This window comes from Hemibagrus wyckioides, linkage group LG11 (genome assembly GCF_019097595.1).
Source record: "Hemibagrus wyckioides isolate EC202008001 linkage group LG11, SWU_Hwy_1.0, whole genome shotgun sequence".
NCBI classification, from domain to species: Eukaryota; Metazoa; Chordata; class Actinopteri; order Siluriformes; family Bagridae; genus Hemibagrus; species Hemibagrus wyckioides.
The window spans coordinates 17,217,526-17,243,154 of NC_080720.1; the positions used below are offsets into that span (position 1 = coordinate 17,217,526).

Genomic DNA, 25,629 nt, shown 5'->3' on the forward strand with positions numbered 1-25,629 from the left:
GCATCCTCAGATTCCTCTTCTTGTCTGATGTAGTCCGGCTGCCCCATTTGTTTGTTGTGTTTTGTGATGCTTTTGTGCTCACCGTGTTTATTTGAGTTACTGTAGCCTTCCTGTCTGACCTCTCTCATTAAACAGGCGTTCCTCCCAGAAAACTGCCACTCACTGGATGTTCTTTTGTTCGTTTCCATTCCGTGTAAACAAATTTGTGGGAGACTTTAGTATGTGAAAATCCCAGGAGATCAACAGGTTCTGAAAGACTCAAGCCAACCCATCTCATGCTTCAGTCAACATCACTGAGATCACATTTTTTCCATATTGTGATGCTGTACATGAACAATAACTTAAGCTCTTTACCTGAATCTGCAAGATTTTGTGCATTGCACTGCGGCCACATGATCAGCTGTTTGGTTATTCACAAATGTGCAAGTGTACCTAATAAAGTGAACAGCAAAAGTGTAATTTGTATTTATTCACTTAGCAAATGTTACTATTTTATTTTTATGAATGTATATTTTTGCAAAAAGTATAAAACACACCTTGATAGAGTTGGTAAATAATATAATCTTATGAATAAGAACACGTTTTGTTAAATATGAAGCTTTTTCATTTCACTAAAATGCTGCAGCTTGCATCCAAAGTTTCTTTCTGTTTTTTTTGTGCCAAAATCCCTATTGTTTAATTTCCTGACCCTTATACCCAAACATATGCATATTCATTGTAAAATTGTATTTTAAATAATATGTATGTATTAATTAATTATTGTGGATGCTTAAATATCTACAGCATATGCTCTACATATTATATTTAATATTTTTATATATATTATTCCCAATTATACTAGCAGTTAGTTAGTTATTATGGTACATGACCAGCAAAAATATAACACAGACTATTTTTTTTTCTGTACACTACTGAATGTCTTGTTAGACTCCTTTCTATTCTGTCCATTCATGGCCAAGTGTTCCTGACCCCCCTTGAATATCTCAGGTGCACCTGCAAGAGTAAATCATCAAAACTGTCAAACAGCTACACAATTACTGCTCTGTTAAAATGCAGGCTTCGAAGCGGCTTTGGATTCATTCAGGTTAATCTGATTATATAACACAGCACTTACCACATTCCTACTAGCAGCCTGATTCTAAAGCACTTATTCAACCAGAAACAATAAGCATAAATAAATGAAGCAGGGTTGGGGATTTAAACTTGACCTACAGTAACCCAACAATAAAAGTAGCTTCTGAAGCTAATCTGCACCATACTGTTTATTCCAGCCACATCACATTTTTATATAAAAAAAATATTAATATATAAAAAAGTGTAAATAAATAAATAAAAAATTAAATAAATAATGGACTTGGGAGTCAAATCAGAACAAATTAGCAGAAGTGGCAATGCTGAATAGATGCTTGAATAAAAGATCTATTTAATGGCTTGTTGTGTTATGTAACTGAAAGCTCTGAAAACATGCTGGAAAACAGACTGAGAAATATGCAGGCATGTTTAAACAAGCCAATATTTATTACAAGTGAGCAACAAGGAGATAGAAAAGTGTTCATTTAGAGTAGGGGTTGTGAAGTCGTGTAATCGTATTTCTTACATGGTAAAGAAACAATGATCAGTTCTAGTAAGATGATGAATCATTTCTGTTGTAGAGCTTAAGATGGCCCATGAGACCTTCTGCGTTCCGACCTTCAAGGAAATAAGCAGATTTAGGCCAAATGTGACACACACTCTGTCCTGAGGTATTTCCCCTTTCACTCCTAAGAGTTTCATCCAGCTACTAATCTACAAACATTAGCTGTATTTTTGGTTTGGTTACATTTTGGTGAACTAGCAAGCAGGCATGATTTTTGAAACTTGGTATAAACATATAGATATATTTTTAATAGACATGAAAATATGGACAGATTGAATGCAAAAATCTGACCTGGAAAAATCATGTACAATAGAATCCAGCTGATGACAACTTAAGATTTGTTTGAACTATTGTGTTTGTTAAGGTAAAAGGTTATGTTTGTTAAGGTAAATGTAGAGATGAGAGTTATAATGGTGAGCTTGCAGTACTGTGTTGGCATGACTGAGTGGGTGTGTGACATTCTCTCACTTTTCATTGGTTAGGACAGACAGCAATGATTCAGCACTTGCACTGCAGGGCTGGGTCGAGTTGGCTGAGAGGACATTGGATGGCGTGTCAGAGCTGGCATCGTCATGGGCTATCATCTCAAATGTCTTGTTTATGTCCTGCCGATCCAATGATGCGGCTGTGGCCTACACTGTTGTGGCTCTGACCTGTCATGGTGATTACAAAGCAATATTTGGCTAGTATTATCCTGGGATTGGAAAGGGCAACATAGTCTTGGGAGCCAATTATTTTAGGAAGCTAGCAAGTCCGTTAAGTTGTCAGCATTTGGGGACAGATCCAATGATGGATGAGAGTTCAGTGCATGTCCTTGACCACTTAAAATTAATGTGCTTGAACCACAGAGGGAAATGACACAAGCCTTTTCAGGTATAGTTTGTATTGTCTTCATTTATCTTATCTACCTATTGTGTTTCTATGTGTGAAAATGTCTAAGGAATGATACTAAGGCCAAAATAACTAGGCAACATAGATATAGACATAGAACCTAACAATTCAGTGTGCTTGCCTAAATCCTAAATTTACATGCCTTTTGGGGAATACTGTAATAAATGCCTTATTTGAGCAGAATTAGATAGATCATACTGTGTCCACTATAGTGTACGTTTGAACATGACAGCCAAGCTCAAATTGTAAAAAGTACAACTGAGACATTACTCATGTTCCAGAAAAAAATGAAGAGATGCATATCTTTTTATTAGGAAAGCTGACTCAATATCTACTATCTTAATTTTATGAATAGTTTTATGCAATAGTTGCGTAAGGATAGTACACAATCCTAATTACACATTCACAGTGTTATCAAAGACAGTAAAACATCTTCTTAGTTTGTCACAGGGAATGTTATTCAAATACCGGAAACACTGCAGACAACCAAGTAAAGATGAAGGTTAAAATTAAAGTGTAGTATTACAGGTTTGAGACAAACGTCACAGCACCATGGCTGAGATTAGCAATGTGTTTTATTAATAGATTTCATTTCTCTCAGTAGGTCAAGGTTAGTTGTCAGCTGCTTAAACAAGACATTTTTATGAAAATATAAACTAAGAGGAAATAATTTGACACTGTTGCAGAAATTAGTGAATTAACTAAGTAAATAATTCAGTTTCAAATTTCAAAATCAAGGCTGAGGTTAAACCAATGGTCAGGAGCCTCCAGTCGGCTATGATTCACCATTTGTTACCAGCACTTCCTTTCTCGACAGTTTTATTTGAATCATGACCTTAAGCACAAATTTATGCAGTGGAGGTAATTCCCATAGTGACATGTCTTTCACCAAGCTAGACATACAGTGCAGTCAAAACAGTACCCTTTTCTAACCTAAGAAGTTTATTTTTTAGCACTAAATACTGAGGAGCCTGACTAAGCTAAACTCACTCTACACCAGAGGTGTCCGGTCTTATCTGCAAAGGGCCGGTTTCTATACAGGATTTTCATTCCAATCCAGCTTGAGCCACACCTCATTCAACCTGTTTACTCAGTTGAACTTGGCTTTTTATAGACTCAGGTGTGGCTTCTGCGTGGTTGGAATGAAAACCTGAAAACCCACACCAGCCCTTTCCTGATAAGACTGGACACTGCTGCTTCAGAACTACGTCATTCTATCATAAAATTGACACTTTTTCTTTTCTGTAAGCATCCATAAATAACAGCATGCAGAAATACTGTAAGAAATATTTAAAAACTTTTAGTTTTTAAAGCAAGTAGCTATAAAACATATTTGCAGTTATGTACTGTAATATCTTAATTTTGTAACGTATAACCCAATACACTTGCATCATCCAACTGAGCAGAATCTTAAGAATCTTGCCCAACCAGGACAGCTTGGCAGTACTGCCACAGACTTGACCTCACTAAAAGATTGCATTGAGCGCATGTGAGTTGAACTGGATGTGGTGGCTTAGTGGTCACAGATAAGGTCATGTGTTTAGATCCCAACGCTACCAAATTACTGTGTCAGCAAATGTATTGCATTGGGTATTATTCTCTGTTAGATATTACAGTTCCTTATTGTTCCTTATAATGTTCAGAGTAAATTTGACAGTAATTTATTGACACCCCAGGGTGTCTTTAAGTTTTCTAAAGCGTGACATTTTAGAATGGTTATAACAGGTGTACAAATCAGGCTCCTTGTAAAACAACAAGCAAATAATCTGTATAATATAATTTTGGTTCCCACATACTGAAAATCTGAATCATTTTAGCATAAGACTAATTTTAAGTATGTAGATCAAAATATTTCTTGGTATTTTCCTTCATTTTCATTGAACTCATCTGTAGGTCAATATTACACTGTGGTCAGACTTCTGTATGTGATGTTTAAACCTTTTTCTCAGTCCACTGCCACTTCATTCTGCTGGCTGAATGGTAATCAACTTACCATTTTCAGATGTTTACAAACAGTATAAACAAATGAATGATTTTATCGACACATTTCTGTTGTTATATTATTCTGGACACTGTTGGGTTTCTGTGTATATAGTATTGTGAGTCCCCTGCTGGGAAAACAATTTGCATGGCTCCACAATAACACTGGTGCAGAAATAAAATACACAGCACATCTGAAGCTTTTTTGATAGTAAAACTCTGTATGCAACTGCTGTAATACAAGTATAATATTTAAATGCAGTAGGCTATGTAAAATAAAAGAAATACTTAAGAAAAGCTACACGTTCTTAAAGCCCTTGGTGTCTATTTTAATATGAGCCATAGCCCACTGCTGTGGAATGTGACATGAAAAATAATTCAGGCATCCCTAAAACAGGCAAAGAGTTAATAGCAAATGTAGCTGGCTGTATTGAGATCATACTGTGTCCACTATAGTGTATAGTATAGCTACATTTGAACATGACAGCCAAGCTGAAATTGTTATTAAAGAGTGATATTGCAGGTTTGGGACAAATGTCAAAGTAACATGGCCTAGATTTGGAATGTGTTTTTTATATATATATATTTCTAGTAGTAGGTCAATTTCAGTTTCTGCTTAAGAGAGACATTTTTATGAAAACATAAACTAAGAGAAAGTTTCAAATTTCAGTGCAGGTTAAACCAATGGTCAGGAGCATCTAGACTACAATGACTCACCATTTGTAATCAGCACTTCCTGTCTTGTCACTTTTATTTGCATCATTTACATCCAGTGCAGCTGGGTGTATTGAGACAAATTTGCCTCAGGGTGAATCCTCATCTATTGTCCAGTTTTCTCTGGATATACTCCGGACCCATTTCAACCCTGACCTGAATAAAGCAGCTACTGATGATCTGACAGGCAGCTGTGGGTTATCCTGTGTTTATCAGGAAACTCTAAAATTATACCAAATGTCCTTCAACCACAATTGGTCCTTTTGCCTTCTACAATGCAACACACAGCAGAGGATGAGTTCTTTGAGTCTGATTCTTCTCAAGGTTTCTTCTTCTTCTTCTTTTTTTTTTTTTTTTATAAAACTGACAGAGGATCCCAGGGTTCTGAAAGGATCCTAAGGGTTGTATATGTTCAAATTTCACTGTATACTTTCATGAATTTGAATGGCATGAGGAAAACAAAAAAAGCATTTAAATAAAACATAGAGGTCTTGTATAGTAATGGTTATCTGTGCAATGCTACACAGTAATGCAGAACACTACACTGATCACAGGCAAGAATATCCAACAGACAAAAACCGTAACAGCTAAGGTGATCAAATGACCAAGCAATAGGGTCAAACCGAAGAGCAAATAAAAGAAAGACAGCAACAAACAAATCAGAGCACGAGAGATTAAGGTGTAGATATGTAGGCTGTGAAAGCAAGGAAGACTTAATGAAGAACAGTTGTATTTATATAAAGGTTTTTATGAGCAAAGGGTTATTCTAATTAGAATTTCAGCAAATTCCTGTAATTGGATTAGACAGAGGAGGTGAGCATGACTGTGATAAGAGGTTTTAGGAATTAATGTTCCCAGAGGATGTGAAGCTATAATTTGATAATAAAAAAAAATGTGGTGCTGGTGGGACTCCGAAGAAAAATCTTGTCTAAGGTTTCTTGAAGCCCTCAGTCTCTGACAGATTGCAAGTACCTGCTTGCTTTCCTGACCTAACCTGCCTAACACGGCATGCCTGAGATGAAAATAATCCATTCTGCTTCCTTAGTTAAGCCCCATGTGTAGATTTCTAAAGACTGTACATTAGCTTATTATTACGAGCCAAAATGAATAAATCAACAAAAGTGACAATTACAACAAAGAGATGGATGTGTGTTAGCCTAGAATGACCTACAACGCTTCTGTAAGACCGTAACTAACCTAATATTACAATTACCAGAACATTTAGAAAGCTATTAATTGATGTTTTTTTCATAAAACAAATTATTCTTGATTGAGAGTCATGTAATTTTAATATATGCTTTATCTGAAATAGAATAAAGAAATAAACGGATGTGTTTTAAAGTGACTTCTTTAATATTGTGTATAAAATGTAATAAGAACAATATGACAAAATTGAATGTTTAATATCTAACTAAAGCTTTGGTACTAAGCAACGTAATGGAGTAAGATGACTGTATTCTATAGACAAAGCTATGGCTGTAGTAGAACCTGGCACATTCAATACAATTATTGCGAAGCAGTCACGGCATATATTAAAGTGGCTCTGAATGCGGCTTAACCAATCGAATTTTAGATCTAAACATTTCTTTTTGTCTTACATAAAAAAACAACCCAAGTGTTATTTATATTACATTTTATGTTATGTCATATATTCTTTCATCCTGTAGTATATTCAAGCACTAAGATACACAAACAAAGATCAGACACTAGACTTTCAGTGCAATTCCTTAAAAAGTTGATGCTTGATTTTTTTTCATCCTTTGGAAGGCTATTGTGTATAATAAAGTAGCAGGAGGAAGACCACCAGTGGTTACATGATGTGGTTGTTTGTCTAGAGAACTCTGAGTCACATTGTTATCCCTGTTCTAGTGTCAAATTTAGTTTTGTCAACAAAGCTTTTTTTTTTTTTTTGTCTATAGACCATTTACCCAAAAAAGATTCTATGTAGAACACTGTAAGAGCAATGAAACTCTTCTATTAAAATAGTCCTAGAATTGTAGGACTTGAATGTATAAAGTGAAATCAGTGCCTTTACTGTTTGAAATTTTATCTATATGTAGATAACAGTGTGAGATATTTTTATTTTAGAACATTTCAAACTGAATTGATAGAAACATTTAGGTAGGAGTTTTGATGTTAATTTTACTGTATGCAATTTTTTCCAAAATACAATGTTGTTATTTATGTTTAAATAAATTTATACCAAGTTTGAATTTGTTGTATTTTTTTGTGTTTAAATTTAAATTGTGAGGCAGGACAGAGAGATGTGCCTAACGTGCAGTGCAGAGGGGCAGTAATGGCAGCTAATCTCTGCATTAATGCAACAAAAGGCCAGTAGATGAGCTAAGGGGGCTGACTACATGTAGAAATATAGCCCAGTGTAGCCTAAAGCCACTTATAGCTTTATATGCATTTTATCAATGTTTTTTTTTTGCGATGGACTGGACAGGTTGCCAGTCCATCGCAGGGCCACACATATAGACGGACAACCACACACACACTCACTCCTATGGGCAATTTAGAATTACCAATTTCCCTTGACTTAAGCAAGAAGCTTATTTTTGATTCTGAGAACTTTCAGAGACATCCTGGCGTGATTCAGGCGAAAGTGGAAGTTGATTAAAGTGTCTTGTGTGAAATCTACCCTTTTTTGTGACTTACTTAAATTCTACTCTGTATATTTTGTCTAAGTATTTTCAACCAAAAATTGAGTAAAATGCATTAAATATTTATTCAGATTTGCTGAATTAAGCTTAAGGTTTTTTCAAACTAGCTGCACTCTTTTTAATTGTGTAAAGTTTATCCACATTTTCTATTAATTTTTTCTAATTAAATTACTTCATCCCAATCTCAGTTTTTACAGTGTGTGATATACTTTATAAAAATAAAGAATAGTTTGGAATGCACAGGTATGACGTGTTTTTTATTGTCACGATTTGTTGTTAGTTTATAGTTCACAAGCCATATGGTCAATTATGTCGTCTCAACTACTTCATTCTTTAATTGGAGTGACATACAGTTTATACTGTATATTTTATGAAAAAGAAGATTTGGTCAGATCCTGCATTAGCACACAAGATTTGATCAAATAAATTGAGAAATCATTGTGTCTTGTTTTCCGTTCAGAATTTCCTAGAGGAAGAAGGCCAACATTTTGCCAAAGTGCGTTTTTTGATTTGATACAAAGACACCCACCTTCAGAACATCCATCACCCATTGTTCCAAAAATGTCTGCTCTTGTTTATTGAATAATTGTTTATTTGAAAGGAATTGAATAATAGGACAAGAAACGACGATTGATGTCTAGTATCTGCCTTTCCCAGTCTTGTCACAGTCTTTTTGATTGTTTTTATACTGCATTGCCTTTTCCTGTTTTCCTCTGAGCTGTTTGTTTTTGTTTCTCTATGTCTGTGCAGTAAGTGAAAGCTTTTTCCCATATCTCGAAGAAGGCATGAGGTGCTCCTTATTTCCTCTTCATTTTACATGTAACTTTTGATAGAATCTAGGCTTATTTGTTTGGTTTAAAGAAACAGGAGTAGATAGGTTGCCTCCTGAGAATGTCTGGGCTTTCTTTCAACACAAACACTGTTACAAAACGGTTTTAATAATTTTACAAACTTATCCAACTTGATGGCACAGCATTTATTCTTATTTTGTCTACAGTGAAATTGTTGAAAAGAACCTCTCTTTGCCATTGCAGCTCACTGGGTGGTGCTACAGGAAGTGAGGCTATGTGTTTTCAATGCTTTTTTGTACCTATGCCAAATTTGGTAAATATGTTTGTCACATCCTGACAATGCCGGCAAAGATTTGCACAATACATAAGGCATGAGGTGGGAGTACACCCTAGATGGGAAATAGCAGTCCATCACAGGCACTACACACACATTTGTGCTCTTATTCACACCTAGGGGCAATTTAACCTTTATGTTTGTTGACTACAAAAGGAGCACTACAGTCAGTAGAAAGTATTAGCAATTTTATTATATGTGCTTGTTAGCATTTTTAGTTCTGTAGTGAGCTGTATTACTCAAAATTGACAACGAATAATAAATCATTTTGATTAAGAACATTTTGAATACCCTTTTATGAAAACATTTCCCCCATATTATGAAGACATACCTCAAACATATCATGTCTCTCAAATTCAATTCAATTCAATTAAAAAAAAAACTTTATTTATCCCCAGGGGGCAATTTAAGGCATGCAGAGTAGTTTACAAAAAAAAAGATCAGTGCAAATCCAAAATAAAATAAAATAACATAAATAAATAAAATACAATTGCTGTAATGATGATAAATGGAATAAGTCCATTAGTGCAAAAAAGCTTGAGTAAACATCTGTATAAAATATCTGTAAAAGTAAACATCTGTATAAAATACCTGTAAATAAATATAAACTGTTTAAACTGTGAAAATGGGTACCGCTTAATAGCCGAAACAAAAGAAGAGGAAGAAGAAGAAAGTAGAAGAAGGTGAAATAGATGGATGTGTATATATTAAAAATTAAACTTAAAGTGAGAATATTGTTGTGAAGTATGTAAACATTGGTATGTAGCAGCAACATTAGAGTTATTGTCACAGCAGAGTCCAGATCTCTATAGGAATGTGTTTTCCCAAGTTGTACGCATGAGAGTCCATGGGTCTATCTGAAGGAGTGTGGGTTGGGGGTGGAAGAGTATGGGAAGCCAAAGTATGGGAAGCCAAAGTATGGGAAGCCAAAAACATCAAAAGTGGGACGAAACCACGCCACCCGATTGAGCCGCCCTGGGCGGACCAAATATCTGCGCGGCCCAATGGACAGAGCAGCGCGACAGTCCGGATAGCGCAGAGATGAGCTGGTTTACTTACGCAGCCCAGTGGATAGCGCAGAGATGAGCTGGTTTACTTACGCAGCCCAGTGGATAGCGCAGAGATGAGCTGGTTTACTTACGCAGCCCAGTGGATAGCGCAGTGCGGACCAGTTTCAGTCGAGCAGCGCGGACCAACTTCAACAGCGCTGCTCGAACCACAAACCTGCGCGACCCACTGGGCAGCGCTGCGCGACTCTGATGGAAATAGACCCCGCCCACCATCAATTTACATTTTACCCACAAGTCTCCGCTAGGAAGCGCAAGTGCAAACCAGGCTTGGTAAGGCGCATACAGAAGAAACACTTCACAAAATGCAGTAAATGAAGGTAGAAGGCTTTTAATTCCTCAAGTTTGAACACAAACGAGACCAGCAACACAATCGAGCCCAAAATTTAAAATTCCTGCTTTGAACAGCCCCTTCCGTTGCAACTTATGCATGTAATTCCACGAAGTACTGTCGAACAACACTGCATTTTCCATAAAGGAAAAATAAACATCAGAAATTTAAGAAGTTCACATTCATACTGTCTGGCTATATTGTTGTAGCCTAAGCTTCCATGTGCACTTTAAACTACAGCGGAGAATTGTGGGTAATATTGATGGTGGGCGGGGTCTATTTCCATCAGAGTCGCGCAGCGCTGCCCAGTGGGTCGCGCAGGTTTGTGGTTCGAGCAGTGCTGCTGAAGTTGGTCCGCGCTGCTCGACTGAAACTGGTCCGCACTGCGCTGTCCACTGGGCTGCGCAAGTAAACCAGCTCAACTCTGCGCTATCCAGATTGTCGCGCTGCTCTGTCCATTGGGCCGCGCAGGGCGGCTCAACCGGTTTCGTCCCTCTTTTGATGTGTTTGGCTTCCCATACTATGGGCTTCCTATAGTGTGGACGTGGGGGTTGTAACTTATGTCATGATTGGAGCAATAACTCCCTCCCTTTTAAGAGTGGGCGGGGCGCAAGATGCGCGAGGACTACATAGCCGGCGAACGTCGGAGCACGAGTAGATATTCTTTACCGGTGACAAGACTTCGCGGTTTTTAAATCCATAACAAGCGAAAAAGAAGAAGATACCTGAATGAGATAAAGAAGATAGAGGATAAGGTTTTTTAATTTTATTTTTAAACGTCAAAATTAGGTCGGCAATTCATCACGCGCAAGAAAGTGCCTAGAAGCACGGTAGCTCTAGCCAGGTCTCTTAACTCGCAAGTGGTGAAAAAATAAACAAAAAAACAGTAGCCTACGTCGTTTTATTGTTATTTTTTTACTTTATAACATCAAAAAATAACAGAGGACCAACGAGAAGAAGTCCCGCGTTCACAAGTTTGGACAATGGCAAGGGAGAAGGTAAGGCTAACTGAGGTGCTACAGCTAACGTTTATTAAATGTTAATACATTAGTAGTTACTGTGCGAGTTCATGGGTACATGTACATGTTCATGGGAACAATATATTTGTGTGTTATATTTGTGTGTTCAGTCATAAAGTGTTCGAGTGAAAAACTTTGACACCAAGAGACAGAAGATGGATGTGGCTAAGATAGCTATTTTACTAGCACGGTGTAGTTTTAGTGACGTGTGTGTGTGTGTGTGTGTGTGTGTGTGTGATATCAGCTATACAGATATGTGTCTATTGTAAAATGTGCCTTCAGTGGACAGGGAAATATTTGGATCGTTTACGTAAGGCTATGGCAAGTCTTTTGAGTATCCAGTTTGAGTAAAGTGGACTTACCTCAGTCCAGCTCTGTACATCACACTATGTTTCTATGGTGACCATAGGCAGCGTGTAGGATGGAGGTGTGTGTGCTTTGGCACGTACTCACTGATCCCCCTATTCATGAGAAAACGCGTCATATAAGCGCATCCGGTGACGTCACACACACGACTACCATTATCCGGCTTTTTTTGAGGTTGTCATCATGCAGAGCTTCATTATTAAAACCTTCAAAATGACTCCTGCTACAATTAAACACTACACTTAACCCCAATATTGTGTCCTGATATATCAGACTACTGAGTTGAAGTGCATTTCAATCCACCAAAGTGTCAATTTGATGTAGTAATGCTGTTATAAGAGTGTTATAACTAGGCAGAGATGCTTATTCAGGATGGTTATGTTCTAACATCACACAGTAGGCTGAAGAGATGCGAAATAAGTTTCACCTTTATTTCTTAAGGTCAGTCAACTGCTTAAGCCTTTTGTATTTCCAAATAATTATCGAGGTGGGTAAATAAAACCCTCCTGACACTCCAAAGAACAAATGGAGAATAGCGAGAGCTTGATTACCATAAACTGAAGCTCGTACGTGACTAACAGATGGTTTGATGTGGCGCTCCTCAATGTTAGCCACACGCTAACCAAAAAGAGGTTTGGCAGCATCGTTTTTGGTAGGCATAATGTTAATATTACATACTACCATACTACAAAGTATGGTTTACTAAGAAATGTTCTTAATTTTAAATGCTTTTATGATTTTAGTTGCATTCTAAGACACATTAAGTTGCTAATATTTTAACAATGAAAATCTCCTTTGCTTCACGTGTTTTTTTAAAGATGTATTTAATGTAGGTTTTGATAAGGGCCTTGTTTGTGGACGTGCTGGGAAATGACTGAGGTTTCCTTAGGGAGAACAGAAACACAGCTGTCTGGTTTAGAAAGGAGAACACAGCTCATCCACAGGGCTAGGGTCACAGAGCCGCTTTCTTCTCATAAACATTTGGCTGAGATTCACTTCTCCACACATAAAAGGCTTAAAATATCCAAAATGTGCACACATGCTAGTAAGATCCTCGTGCTTGGGCTTTTCTTACAGAGTTGTGCTCTGATCCCACAGGAGCATGTGTGAAGCAGGGGGGAAGGGGCTTGTGGTACAGATTAACTGTACTGGACTCATCCTAACTGTTAGAATTCATGACATTGCGCAATGGTAGATTACTTTACATGAATTACTTTTGACTGTAGAGAACCGTGTGATTTTTTTTCCTACTGTGTCTGTCTCTCTATTTGCTAAACTAAAAACTCTACACTGAGCTTTCATAAAACAGAGTGCAGATGTGGCCCTTTGTATTTTCTCTAAGGCATGTAATTGCAACAGGTTCTCTTTAACAAGCTAAACATTAAATAAACTACCCAAAAATTGATTTCTGATTTCATGGAACTTGTAGAGATGCTGCTGTGGCTTATGCAACTTCATAAGAGAGTGTAATTTCAGAAGTATTTTCATTCAACGATTGTCTAGATGCTTTCCGATTCACGTCAGCATACTTATGACGCAGATACTCATATTGCAGAAAAGCTAATGAATATTAAAAAAGATACTAGGATGAAATAAGACGGCATCGTAGTAATAAGTCTCAGTCCGTGTTGGTATAATCGTAATATTAAAGACAAGCTCTGTTTCAGGGCTGCTGTAGGCATTGTGGACTGCGTGGCTTTTTTTAACTCGACACTTACCAGGTCCCTTTAACCAGCACTGGCACCACGTTGGTGGAAAATTGATGCCAGTTTTTTCGGTGATGGGAGGGAGTCGGAGATGGCGGACGTGCCGACTGTGGCCTCACTCTCATGCAGAGCCAGAGAGAGTAAGAAAAGAGCGAACATGATACTCAATGCCAAGGCAACTGACCCATCAGTGTGGCTTACACCGTACTACCACAAGGGCAGGTTCCTTTTAAGCTCTTTCTCCTTTTTCGGTCATAGATTTTTATTTATTTATACTGCTTTCATTATCACCTAAACAGTCATGTTGTTTTAGACCATTGCCTACATTAGTGGTAATACTGGTAAATCTCTGAGAATGTGCATTTCATCGTTCAGCTCCTCGTGTATGCCAGACTGTAGGTAGAGGTTGAATGTATGTGAATGATGCAATCTCACCTCAGTGTGTTGCATTCAGTTACGACCCAGTCAAGTCATATATAGAGTGCTTCATTCTGACACCATTCACCTCAAAAACTCATTCAGAAATCAGTTTTTTTATTGTGTATTTATTATAGTTATTACATCAATATTATGTGGATAAATTTATATTTCAAAAATATAAAACCAACATTCACCTTGAATACTACATTTAGTCAACACTATAAGCTGGAATGGTAAGGCAGCCTGAAGAAGTCTATGCTTACACTTCTGTGTTTCTATTGTATACATTTTTGGAATTCCTTTGAATTCCCACCCATCATTTTAACAACTGGTTTAAGTTCCTTCATGGTGAATCTTTATTACGTCCTTATTGTGTGCTAGTGTCAAAACTTCTCACCCGCCTACATCACATGGCACGGTTTTAGTAAACTAAGAATTAAAGTCCAATAGGTAAGACACAGAGAGCCTCATCATAATGTGACACGGTGTTTACTCACCGATGTGCACGGCCAGTTAAACCTGAAGACCTTTATTGCTACTAATGTGGCAGGGCGGATGCAACGCTGCATCGGTTTGTTATGAGGGAAGGAAGCCTGAGTGCTCCAGCAGCCGGCTTGTTATCAGTATAGAAAACTGGAGTGGAGTTTTTCAATGGAGCCGGAGTTTTTTAATATTACTCATTAAAAAGTTTTAAAAAGCCTTTTTTTCTTCTTTTTTTTTTTACCTACAACCACTTTAGAGATGGAGGTGTACAGTTTTTATCTGAACCAAGTGTAAAAAACAATGTGTGACATTTCTCTGACTCAGAAACACACACACAAAGATCATAACAAATGTATTTGCATGCGGGTTTGATTTTACTGCCTCTAACCTGTCCGGTAAACTTAGTCCCAGTTTCCTTCCTCAGTAAAGTTGTGTCAGAGCAGAAGAATGAGGATACTCTTCACTTTATTGTATTCCTTATATGTAAAACCCTTAACTTGAGAACTGTGTCACAAGACAGCCGTGTCTCTCTGCGTGTCTCACTATCTCACTGATAATTATAACAAGAAATGTGAGCTTCCTGGAAGGTTTTCGTGGAATGTAAACAGTCCACTATAAACCCATTCTAATGAATAATACATCAGCAGCAGCTCAGCTTATGGACCTGAGTGTTAACAGGAACACCACCATTCAGAGAAGTATAGAGAATGAGGAACAATCCTTCCATAGTGTGATTTAACACTGGGTGTGTTTACATGTGCACCAATAATCGGATTACCTGTTATCAGATTATTCAATCGATCATACAAAACAGTGCGCCACAGTCCGTGAATCGGCTTATCAGGGTTTAACAAGTTTGTAAAAACTCACCTGGATTTTAAGATGATAATCAGGTTATTTATTGCATGTATATAGTTAATCCGATAAACTGATAATCATTTGTTTTTCTACAATGGTGTATGTGAGGAAACAGGAAATGACAAGAATAGCATTATGTGTAACACAAAATGAATTTCCCTAGCAAGTAGGCCTACTTTTTATATATTTTATTTCATTATAAAATGAAACCAACATCAACACTCATCATATACATCTAACGATTCATGTTGTAGAGACATTTACTCCTGTCCCTCTCAATTAGCTTTCATTTCAAGGGGGAGCTTCGCTGTGGTCTGTCCACTTCCTGTGTTTACCTTTCCGTGCCCTCAGTTTGCATTGGCTGCTGACGGGACCCATTCTGGTCAGAGACACTAGCAGATTATATACAGAGATTATAACAGGAGAAATGAAATTAGATTCCTTTCTCACACATTTTATTTACCAGCTGTTAAATTTCCACATACTTGTGGGGGTTGTCAGAATATATATATAGTTCGCCTTTCAGATAATAAAGTTCAGTTGTATATATACATACATATATATATATATATATATATATATATATATATATAATACAATTTATGGAAAAATGATTATAGTTAACTTGTTAAATACGAAGAACTATATTAATCCGTCTGAAGTGCATCCACCAAATACCGTCAAAGATGTACTAGTTGAGCTCCCTGCCAAACCCTACATGCGTAAATGTCTTTTTTATTGTGTGCTTGAATGTGTGCATGTCTGTATTGTTTTTTTTTCTACTGAATTGCCTCTTGTAACGTAGGATTAAGATGTCAACGTGACCGTGAAGCATTTCATACATAAACACTGCCGTCTTTCGCAACACAAGCTCCAAACGCCATATTTAGAACTCTCCGTAGCCGAATATCTCTTAAAGAGACACACCCAGTGAAATGTCTTCTGCTTCCAGCATTGTTGTGAGAGCAGGAAGGATATAGTTAATGTTTGAAAGTTGGCCCAGGTACCATTTGTTTGTGAACTCACATCTCAGAAACCACACGGTACCTTCAGCCTTTGGTTATGATGTTTTTGACTTTGATAACAATTATGAACATTGTTTAGCGCTGTAGTGCCTGAAGTTTGAAACGATAATGGTTTTATTACGGCTGTCAGAGAATGCTTGATTCTAAAAAAAAAAAATACCAGATGAAAATTTTACATAAAACATTTGGCACATAATGCTCCAGAAAGTGCTGATAGCGAGCAGCGAAGTTTGAGTCCAACCTCCTGCTCTTTCATAACTCTACACACTGTATAGGCATGTCGCAGCAAGCAGAAGCATGTTTCTTATGCCTGTTTGACAAATCCTTCTTAATACATGATTTTAAATCCGACACATTTACATTTTGTTATATTCTATGTGATGCTTCCTGTGTAACAGCTACTACAGGAGTCCTTTTAACTAGACACTTTCTTCTGCATTCTCAGGTACATATTTGGATAAGATCGATCATTTTTTTTTTCTTAGAAATGGTTCTCTACTTGAGTATTTTTAAGTTATTACATTATTAGTGTTATTATGAAAATCCAAACTTTTTATAGCACTACAACATTAAAGTTGTAGTAGGTTTTAAGGTTCTGAAACGAACGATTAGTAAAATAGCTTACTTTTTCCACAGAACTTTTCTTAAGGCCTGTGTGTGTATGTGTGTGTGTGTGTACTCACACAAAGTAACATCCTGTACTTGAGATGGTTAACAACGTCATCATGGACTCCCTGGCCTCCAGTAGCTTTTCAGACATTCAGTCTTATTGGGAGAAAGCCAAAGGGGTGTTTCTGCATCATGTTCTTAACCACTCAGGCTGCGTTCTAGAGTTTGTCTTGGTGGGTGGGAGCCTCATGTAAAATGAGACGCATGACTACTTCAAAACCCATGCTGACTTTTTTTTTAAAGCGTAATTGTTGAGAACTAAGTTCTCCTCAGGGCTTTGTTTACATTCCCTCTGCTGCATGCACAACACACACAGGCTGCTCATGTTAAATAGCTGTTAAAGTGCCTCCTCTAAAACTTTCCCTCCTTACAAAGTTTCCCTCACCCAGTGTCGGCGAATGTGCTGCTTCAAGAGATAGCAATAGCATAAATAATCTAAGAACCTCATGTAAGGAATTAACAGTATCTTGCTTTATAGAACATATTTACAGTCTATCTGTAGTATCGTAACGCCGATGAACATGGACGGTGTGAATGATATGGTGTCAACTTATCATGGTGTGAATTTATCAAGGTGGAATGAAGGTTAATGGCTGCCGTGAATATGGTGCAACATGACTACAAGCACAGTCAGTATGTAAACAATGGAAAACAGGCATATGATGCCACTGAGTGTAGTACAATATCTTAAAGTAGATTCAGATTTCAGGAACTCTGGAAAAGACTCATGAACCTTGTCATACTGTTTGGATTAAAGCAGAGACAGCTCACTGAAGGACAGTATTGTGTTCATGGTTATTTGTCACCAATGTCATGTCCTACTTTTCCTGGCATGTTGCAAAGCAGCTGTAAAGATATATACTGTGTGTATTGTGTTTAGAAAAAAATCTGATTCTAGACTGACCCATGTAGAAGTCCACTATCAGGTTACGTATGTGTGTGTAAATGCATTGTGTAAATACTTCACAATGGATCATTTTGTACATATAAATTTGTATGAGTGATATCTTTAGATTAATTTTCTTGGGCTAAGGTAAATGTTTGTATTTTTTTTTTTTAAAGCCTTTTCAATATATATATATAAATGGAAAATGGTAGCCTTTTGCTTCAAAATGCATAACAAATGAAGTGACCACAGAGAGAGAGAGAGAGAGAGAGAGAGAGAATATAGCCCACTTATTCAAGCACTAGCTATTCCACACCAGATCCTTCTGACCTGATATGGTATTTGTTTTAGCTTGTAGAATGAGGAAAGGCCATTGAGCATATTTTTAGCATGTGTATTTAGATAATAACCAGGATTTTCTAGCATTTACGTTGAGCTTTGTTGAATTTTATGATAGACTTAAAAGAGTTAGATGCTTTTTGTGCTTTGCAGGTTTGTGTGACTTCTTAATTCTTATTTGGTGGCATTTAGTAGATGCAGTAGACGTTCCTTTCAGACAGGTGCAGGCTTAGCTCTTACCTAAAGAGAAATAGAGGCCCTTTTGTGAGCTCGAGAGAGAGAGAGAGAGAGAGAGAGAGAGATGAGGCATGTGTCTGCTTCTAAGCATTCTATTGCATGCCCCAAACTCATAAAGATCTGAGTGTCCCTTCCAGTGTATGATTTAAGCTTTCTGTGAGTAAATTGTGATGGCTTAGTTTTGACAGTGATTAATCTGTCTCTTTTTTATTTCCTCCCACAGAAAGTGACCTTCCAGCTGTTGATGGCTGTTGGAACAGCTGTGATTGGCTCTCTTCAGTTTGGTTACAATACTGGTGTCATCAACGCTCCTCAGAAGGTGAGCTTTGCCTACACACACACACACACTACACACAAGAAGACCACATTTTGGATCAGAAGACTTATATATTTTCAGAGACTTATATTTGCATACACAAAAAACCCCACACCCCAACCAACCCTAATGACTCCCATAACCTACACTGCCCCCGACAAATAGCTAATTTTAGCATTTAACTTTATACTCTCTACCAAGACATTTATGTAAGATGTCCAGCTTCTTAATGGCCGAGTCTCTGCACTGTCAAGTGTTCCAGCTCCAGGCTGTCAGGACTGTATGTTCCAGATGTCACAGAAACATTTACTTGTCAACCTCCTGCAAATCCAGCAAACACCCAGAGTTTTACTGGAACTATTTTGAATTATTCCTATTTTATTTTACTCTCCAATCCACCTATTTGGTTTGGAACAGTGTTAATCGTCACTGTTGTCTAATTAGTATTTTTCACTGCTTTATTTCCTCCTTCATTTTGGTTAGTTATTCTTTACTTTAGTCTTATATTTCTATGATAATTGTAAGTGCTGTAGAGAGAACTGTCAAGTTAAAAAATGGAGAAACGTAGGGTTCACAATACTTCTAGGGGCCCAGAGTAGGTCTGTAGACCCAGATAGGGCCTTTTTTTTTCCTGGAGGATGTATGATGAGATCCAGATGTTGGGGAGCACACCTTCCATTTACTGAAAATAAAATCTGGAAAAAAATAGATTATCATTATTATTTTGAGAAAGGTTAAAATCTACACCACAGTGTCAATCCACATAATTACCTCAAGTATTAGAGTGTGTTAGGCATGATGGAAAAAGCAGAGAGAGGGGGTAGGCAGTCTAGCGAAGGACACAAGAAGCTCGTTGATGTGAGTATGAGGCCATGCTGGCAGTAATATACTGGAACTAGTGTAATGTACCACACACACACACATGCACACACACACACACATCCTGTTACCACTTTTCTGGGCCTGAAACATAATAAAAGGAAGCAGTGATAGGTGAAGGCAGAGTTATGGACAGTGGGACTTACTGCTTAACCAAGTTCTAATTTCTTAAACCATACTCACACTGCAGTCAGGTGTGCTTGTAGCTTAGGCCAGGGAGTGATATGGCCTAGCCTCAGCTACTCCTATGCACACAGTGTTTCTGATAAGATTGATAAATTTTCAATGGCTCTTTGTCTATAAAGCTCAATGTTTCAACAGGCACACTCATAGCAATAAGGCAAACATGCATTTACAGCTGTGCAAACAAGATTTTTCAACAATCCTGCGGTGGCTAGAATAAGTACATCTAATATTCAATTTTTGAGTTCAAATTCAAAATTTAATTGTTGAATTTTAAGCATTTCAACTATTATTTAGTAATAAACACAATAGTCTCAGTGAAAAACACCACTGGAAAGCAGGGAAAAAATTTGGGTTTGATTAGATTATAGCTGAAATCTCTCTCTCTCTCTCTCTCTCTCTCTCTCTCTCTCTCTGTGTGTGTGTGTGTGAATGCTGGTGAAATGTACTGTAACTTAACACACCACCTTGTGAAGAGGTCATGGCTGAAATATTGTGAACTTTAAATGTAGACTCTGCTGTACTAGGGTTTTAAGGGCCACACTGTGCATGCAAATACTGCAGTGGTTAAAGACACTTTTAAAACTTTTTTTTTTTGCTTAAAATGCCCTTCTCAATTACTTATATGATATGCTTTGTAGCATTCCGTACTGTATAAATCTACTGTAATATGTCTGAGTGTTCACAGGGGAGATATTCATAACAGAGGCACATGATGCTAGATATACAGTATATTTTGACGATGACATAGGCAGGGTCATCTTATGCAGTCGAGAGTGAGAACTTGTTGAACTAAAATGCAGAAACCTGATCTCCTTGAATAGTTGCCCTGCCAAGCTTCTCAACAGCACAACATAGAACAGTTCCTGTAACACTCCCCTTCGCCTACTCTACTCATGACATGCAAATACGCATTACACCACTCCTCTTTCCGTAAATGCTTCACCCTTCCATAGAAAGCAAAAAAATGTGAAAGAAGAAAAGCACAAACAAGAGCATATTTTTCTAATGAAAACTTCTTGTACTCTGTTGTAGTCTTAGTGTTTGTCAGCACAAGTGTTCCATTGAAAAGGCAGAAATGTAACCCGAGTTCTCGTCTGACATTTTCCTCATCCAGACACATGGCAACAAACAGCAACACACACCTCCAACACCAAAACATTAAGCACGGTGCTCAAAGCCCTCTGCAGGACAAAGATTGCATTAAATATATTTCTGTAGCATACTTGTTGGAGCATGAATCTGTCCAGAGAAGAGGCATTCCTTTACTTATTTGGCTTTGTAAAAGGACTGAGACGTTTCTGGAGATTTATGTGCATGTTTTGTGCTTGTGCTGTAGATCATCCAGAGCTTCTACAATGAGACGTGGTTTGACCGATATGATGAGCCCATACCTGAAACAGCCCTCACGTCACTGTGGTCTCTCTCAGTGGCCATCTTCTCAGTGGGGGGGATTTTTGGCTCCTTCTCTGTGGGTCTCTTTGTCGATCGCTTTGGAAGGTAAATTCAACTAGCACTCCTTTTAGCATTGTGTATCTTGTGCTAATGTCATGAATATTTGGTGTAGGAGTCAACATCAGAACTTTCATTTCCATTTTTTCATTCTTTCTGTCTGCATTCTGCATTTATACAGGAGGAACTCAATGCTCATGGTTAACGTGCTAGCCTTCGTCTCAGCAGCATTGATGGGCTTTTCTAAATTGGCAGCCTCATGGGAGATGTTGATCATCGGCCGCTTCGTGGTGGGGCTTTACTCAGGCCTTTCCACTGGATTTGTACCAATGTATGTGGGTGAAGTGGCGCCCACTTCCCTCCGAGGAGCCTTGGGAACTCTGCATCAGCTGGGGATTGTTATCGGCATCCTGATAGCGCAGGTATGTCTTGCACCCTCTTCTTTATCGGTCCATGAACAAAACTATGGAAATTTACATGAAAATCAAAATGTTATCAGTCTAAATCTACCAGTAAACCATGTGTGATTTATTTGTGTTTCTGTGGTATTCGGTATGCAAAAAAATCAAAAGCAAATAAAGGACTTTTTAACCCAAACAGAGAAACTAAGCATATGACAGAACAGGTACTGTATTGTGTTTTATGTGCTGTGCAGGTGTTTGGTCTGGATGTGATCATGGGCAATGCCACGCTGTGGCCCTTCCTGCTGAGCTTCACCTTCATCCCAGCACTGCTGCAGTGTTTTCTGTTACCCTTGTGCCCCGAGAGTCCTCGCTATCTCCTCCTCAACTGCAATGAAGAGACCAAAGCCAGATCAGGTCAGCTGAAACACACGCGCACACACACACATACACACACACACCATGCTTAACCATACTTAAGCTAAAGTTAAGGCTTCTCCTCCACAACATTGTTATGTGTCAATGATTACATACTGTTTTTGTTTGTGCATGCAGTGTTGAAAAAGCTGCGTGGAACATCAGATGTGAGTTCGGATATGCAGGAGATGAAGGAGGAAAGCAGGCAAATGTTGACTGAGAAGAAAGTGTCCATCTTAGAGCTGTTCACGTCCCGAGTCTTCCGACAGCCTTTAATCATTGCCATCGTACTGCAGCTGTCACAGCAACTGTCTGGCATCAATGCTGTAAGCACACACACACACACACATAAATACAAAATTGTGTTTCAAATGCTGTGACCAAAGTCTCCTGGGGTTAAATAAATCAAGGTTCAGTCATTCTTTCATTCATCTTCAGCAACTATTTTGTCCTAGACATGGTTGCAGTGGATTTAGATTATATTGTAGAAACACTGGCCACAATACACCCTGGATAGGATGCCAGTAGACAAACAATACAGCCTTACTTTGTTTGTAGACTTTTTTATTTTGCATTTTTGACATTCGATTCAAAGTTACATTACTCAATAACCCTTTATATACTCTTTATTACTTTATAAACACTCTTGGTGTGCAACCTAACCAAGCCAAAATATTGCATAATGTATTTTAAGCACTACTCTGTATGGCACCAAGGCAATGCTGGATAAAAGCTGATCTGTATACAAAACAATAGAGTAATTAATTCCCCAGGGTTAAAATTATATTCCTATACCTGTCTCATAGAAATAATACAAACAGCCAAAAATGTTGCTGTCAGGTTTTCTACATGATGGTGATGATGGTGTTTATTTGTGCAGGTCTTTTACTTTTCCACGAGCATCTTTGAGACAGCTGGTGTAGCACAGCCCGTGTATGCCACTATCGGAGCGGGAGTTGTCAACACGGCATTTACTGTAGTGTCGGTGAGTCACGAGTGAACACATCTCATAATGACCATGTGCTGTGAACAAGATAGACTATATCATTTAAATAACTAACAGAAGGTGTTCAGTGTGGTGCTGTGTATTATAAGTTAATAGTGTCTTTATCCTTATTATCTCTTTTTCACCACAGCTGTTTTTAGTGGAGAGAGCTGGCCGCAGGTCACTGCACCTAATAGGACTGCTGGGTATGGCTTTGTCTGCAGTCCTGATGACAATTGCCCAAGCACTGCAGGTACACACACATATTGTCTTCTATACAGTTCAGAAAACTACAGGCTTTCCTCAACTGAAATAAGTTTCTCTGTTGCATGTATCTCAACCTTGAAGTAAAGTTCACACACATACATGATATTTGCTCTTTCATATCTTTTTTCTTATTTCACTGATAGACAACACCAAAAAATTAGTCAGTGGTTACAGGCAATTGTTTATTTATGCTGGTCTCATGTATATATCATGTGTCCATCTCATAGGTACAGGTCCCATGGATGTCATACATGAGCATTGTTGCTATTTTTGCCTTTGTGGCATTCTTTGAAATCGGACCTGGCCCCATCCCTTGGTTCATCGTAGCTGAGCTGTTTAGTCAAGGCCCTCGACCTTCTGCTATTGCCGTGGCTGGTTTCTGCAACTGGACGGCCAACTTCATAGTGGGAATGTGCTTTCAATATGTGGCGGTAAGTTACCAGCATTCTGATTATTGGTTTATTGTTTATTTGGGCTGATCCACCATCATTTTAAATTTGTGGTTAATGAAAACTTTATCATCTCTCTCTCTCTCTCTCTTACAGAACATCTGTGGCGCATATGTCTTCATCATCTTTACTGTTTTGTTATTGGGTTTCTTCGTGTTCACGTACTTCAAAGTTCCAGAGACGAAAGGCCGGACATTTGATGAGATTTCTGCTGGTTTCTCTCAGCGGCCTGCTGCTGGCATTGAAAAGCCACCTGAAGAGATGAACAGCCTGGGGGCGGATTCTGAGCTCTGAGTTCGACCTCCTTCATTCCCTCACACTCCTTGACACAACTACTGAGAGAGGAAAATGCTGACTGAAAAACACATTTCTCTCTCTGCTGAATACCAGGCTGTTTGATCCCTGTTCTTCCTTTTTTCCTGCGTGTGTACATAGGTAGAAAAAGGTGGGATTGCTGTATTTAGAGATTTCCGACATTGTTTCATATGTACATGAGAAAATATTTTACTTTTTTTAATCTTTGTATCTGTTACCTTGTCTTGATTGTATTTTACAGGCAAAATTATTTTTATAATGATCATTCCTGTTGTCCACCAGCATACTTTTATCAAGGCCTAAAAACAAGGCCTTAAATGCTTTAAGTTGACATACTGAATTCCATGCAACTATCTCTCTTTTATTCATGTCACAGCGTTAGGATTGGGCCTTTTTTACTCGGTGCAATTTTAATCAATGAATGGATGTGGAATTGGCTTTTAAGAGGAAAGAATAGGGAAAAGGTTTAATTGCGGTTTACTGTGTCCCTAATGGAATCTCCATTTTTAGACCTGTCATTTCTGTAAAATCAAATAGACATTATATTTATTTTACAAATGATTTTATATATTACAGGGGTCAAGGGGATGATTCTGAGCTCTGTTTACTATATAGATTGGCCCTTAGGTAGATCCGTGTGTGTGTGAGTGTGTGTGTGTGTGTGTGTATGCTTTCAGCTTTAAATCCACCACACCCCTCAACTGGTGAACAATAAATGCTTTAGTCCTATGTATGTTAAAATGATGAATGTATTTACATTTTGTTCTTTGAATCTTCCTAAACAACCTTTAAGTTGCACTCACAGCAAAAAACATTTCTAAATTACTAACTTTCCCTAATCATGCAAACATGACAGTATATCATGAATACTGTATTGCAGTACAGGAGAATGCACAGAAACTCTGTGCATCACATCACCACACGCAGTACTAATGACTCCACACTGCAGAAGCGTCTCTATAAGGTTATATTATTCAGGGTAAATGTTAAGGCAATACAGGCAAGTAGACATGCACACATACGTCAGTTCATCACCATGAAAGCACGACATTTTAAACCAGCACCAGCATGCTGACAGTTTTATAATTCCTATTTTATGTGTTAAGTTAAAAAAGAGACTAGTCTTGATTCAGATAAGAGTCTGAGGCTTTCATCTTCATCAGTCATGTCTCCTCTCCTCTCATTCACACCTAACACCTGTGTTTTGTGTGTGCGAGTTCGTTATAAAGTAAAAAGCAGTCTGATGAAGGAAGACTGGCACATTGATGTTTTGCACACGTCTCACGTCTGTGAGCAAGGCAGATGATTTTAGACATGAAAAATCTGACTTACAGTTTGAACAGTGAAGTGTCAGGGTGCAGGGTACAGTTTGAGTGCTTTCAAGACAGTTTGCAAACGCATTCCAGAGCGTGTATGTGCGTGGGTGTGTGTATGTGTGTTGGGGGGGTTGTCCTGTTGCACCATGTCAGCATATCATGGGTTGGCCTTAAAAGGTGGCCTTTGTGATGAACACTGTGTATTGCAAGCCTCCTTGTGCCTGAATGTGA

The 25,629-nt window shown here is 38.1% G+C and overlaps 1 protein-coding gene across 1 annotated transcript; it reads left to right on the forward strand.

Moving 5' to 3' along the window:
* Positions 1-11,014: 11,014 nt before the first annotated feature.
* Positions 11,015-25,187, forward strand: slc2a1b (solute carrier family 2 member 1b). The gene is made up of 10 exons (XM_058402903.1): positions 11,015-11,408; positions 18,642-18,737; positions 21,136-21,296; positions 21,430-21,670; positions 21,904-22,066; positions 22,205-22,392; positions 22,947-23,051; positions 23,203-23,304; positions 23,546-23,749; positions 23,864-25,187. Exons 1-10 carry the CDS (start codon positions 11,394-11,396, stop codon positions 24,059-24,061), a joined length of 1,473 nt encoding a protein of 490 aa, XP_058258886.1. The 5' UTR covers positions 11,015-11,393; the 3' UTR covers positions 24,062-25,187.
* Positions 25,188-25,629: the final 442 nt, after the last annotated feature.

Excerpts from the sequence above, each read along its gene's own strand:
- slc2a1b (XM_058402903.1), top strand. Across the intron at positions 21,671-21,903 it reads TCGGCATCCTGATAGCGCAG|GTGTTTGGTCTGGATGTGAT; the intron begins GTATGTCTTGCA and ends TGTGCTGTGCAG. Across the intron at positions 22,067-22,204 it reads AGAGACCAAAGCCAGATCAG|TGTTGAAAAAGCTGCGTGGA; the intron begins GTCAGCTGAAAC and ends TTGTGCATGCAG.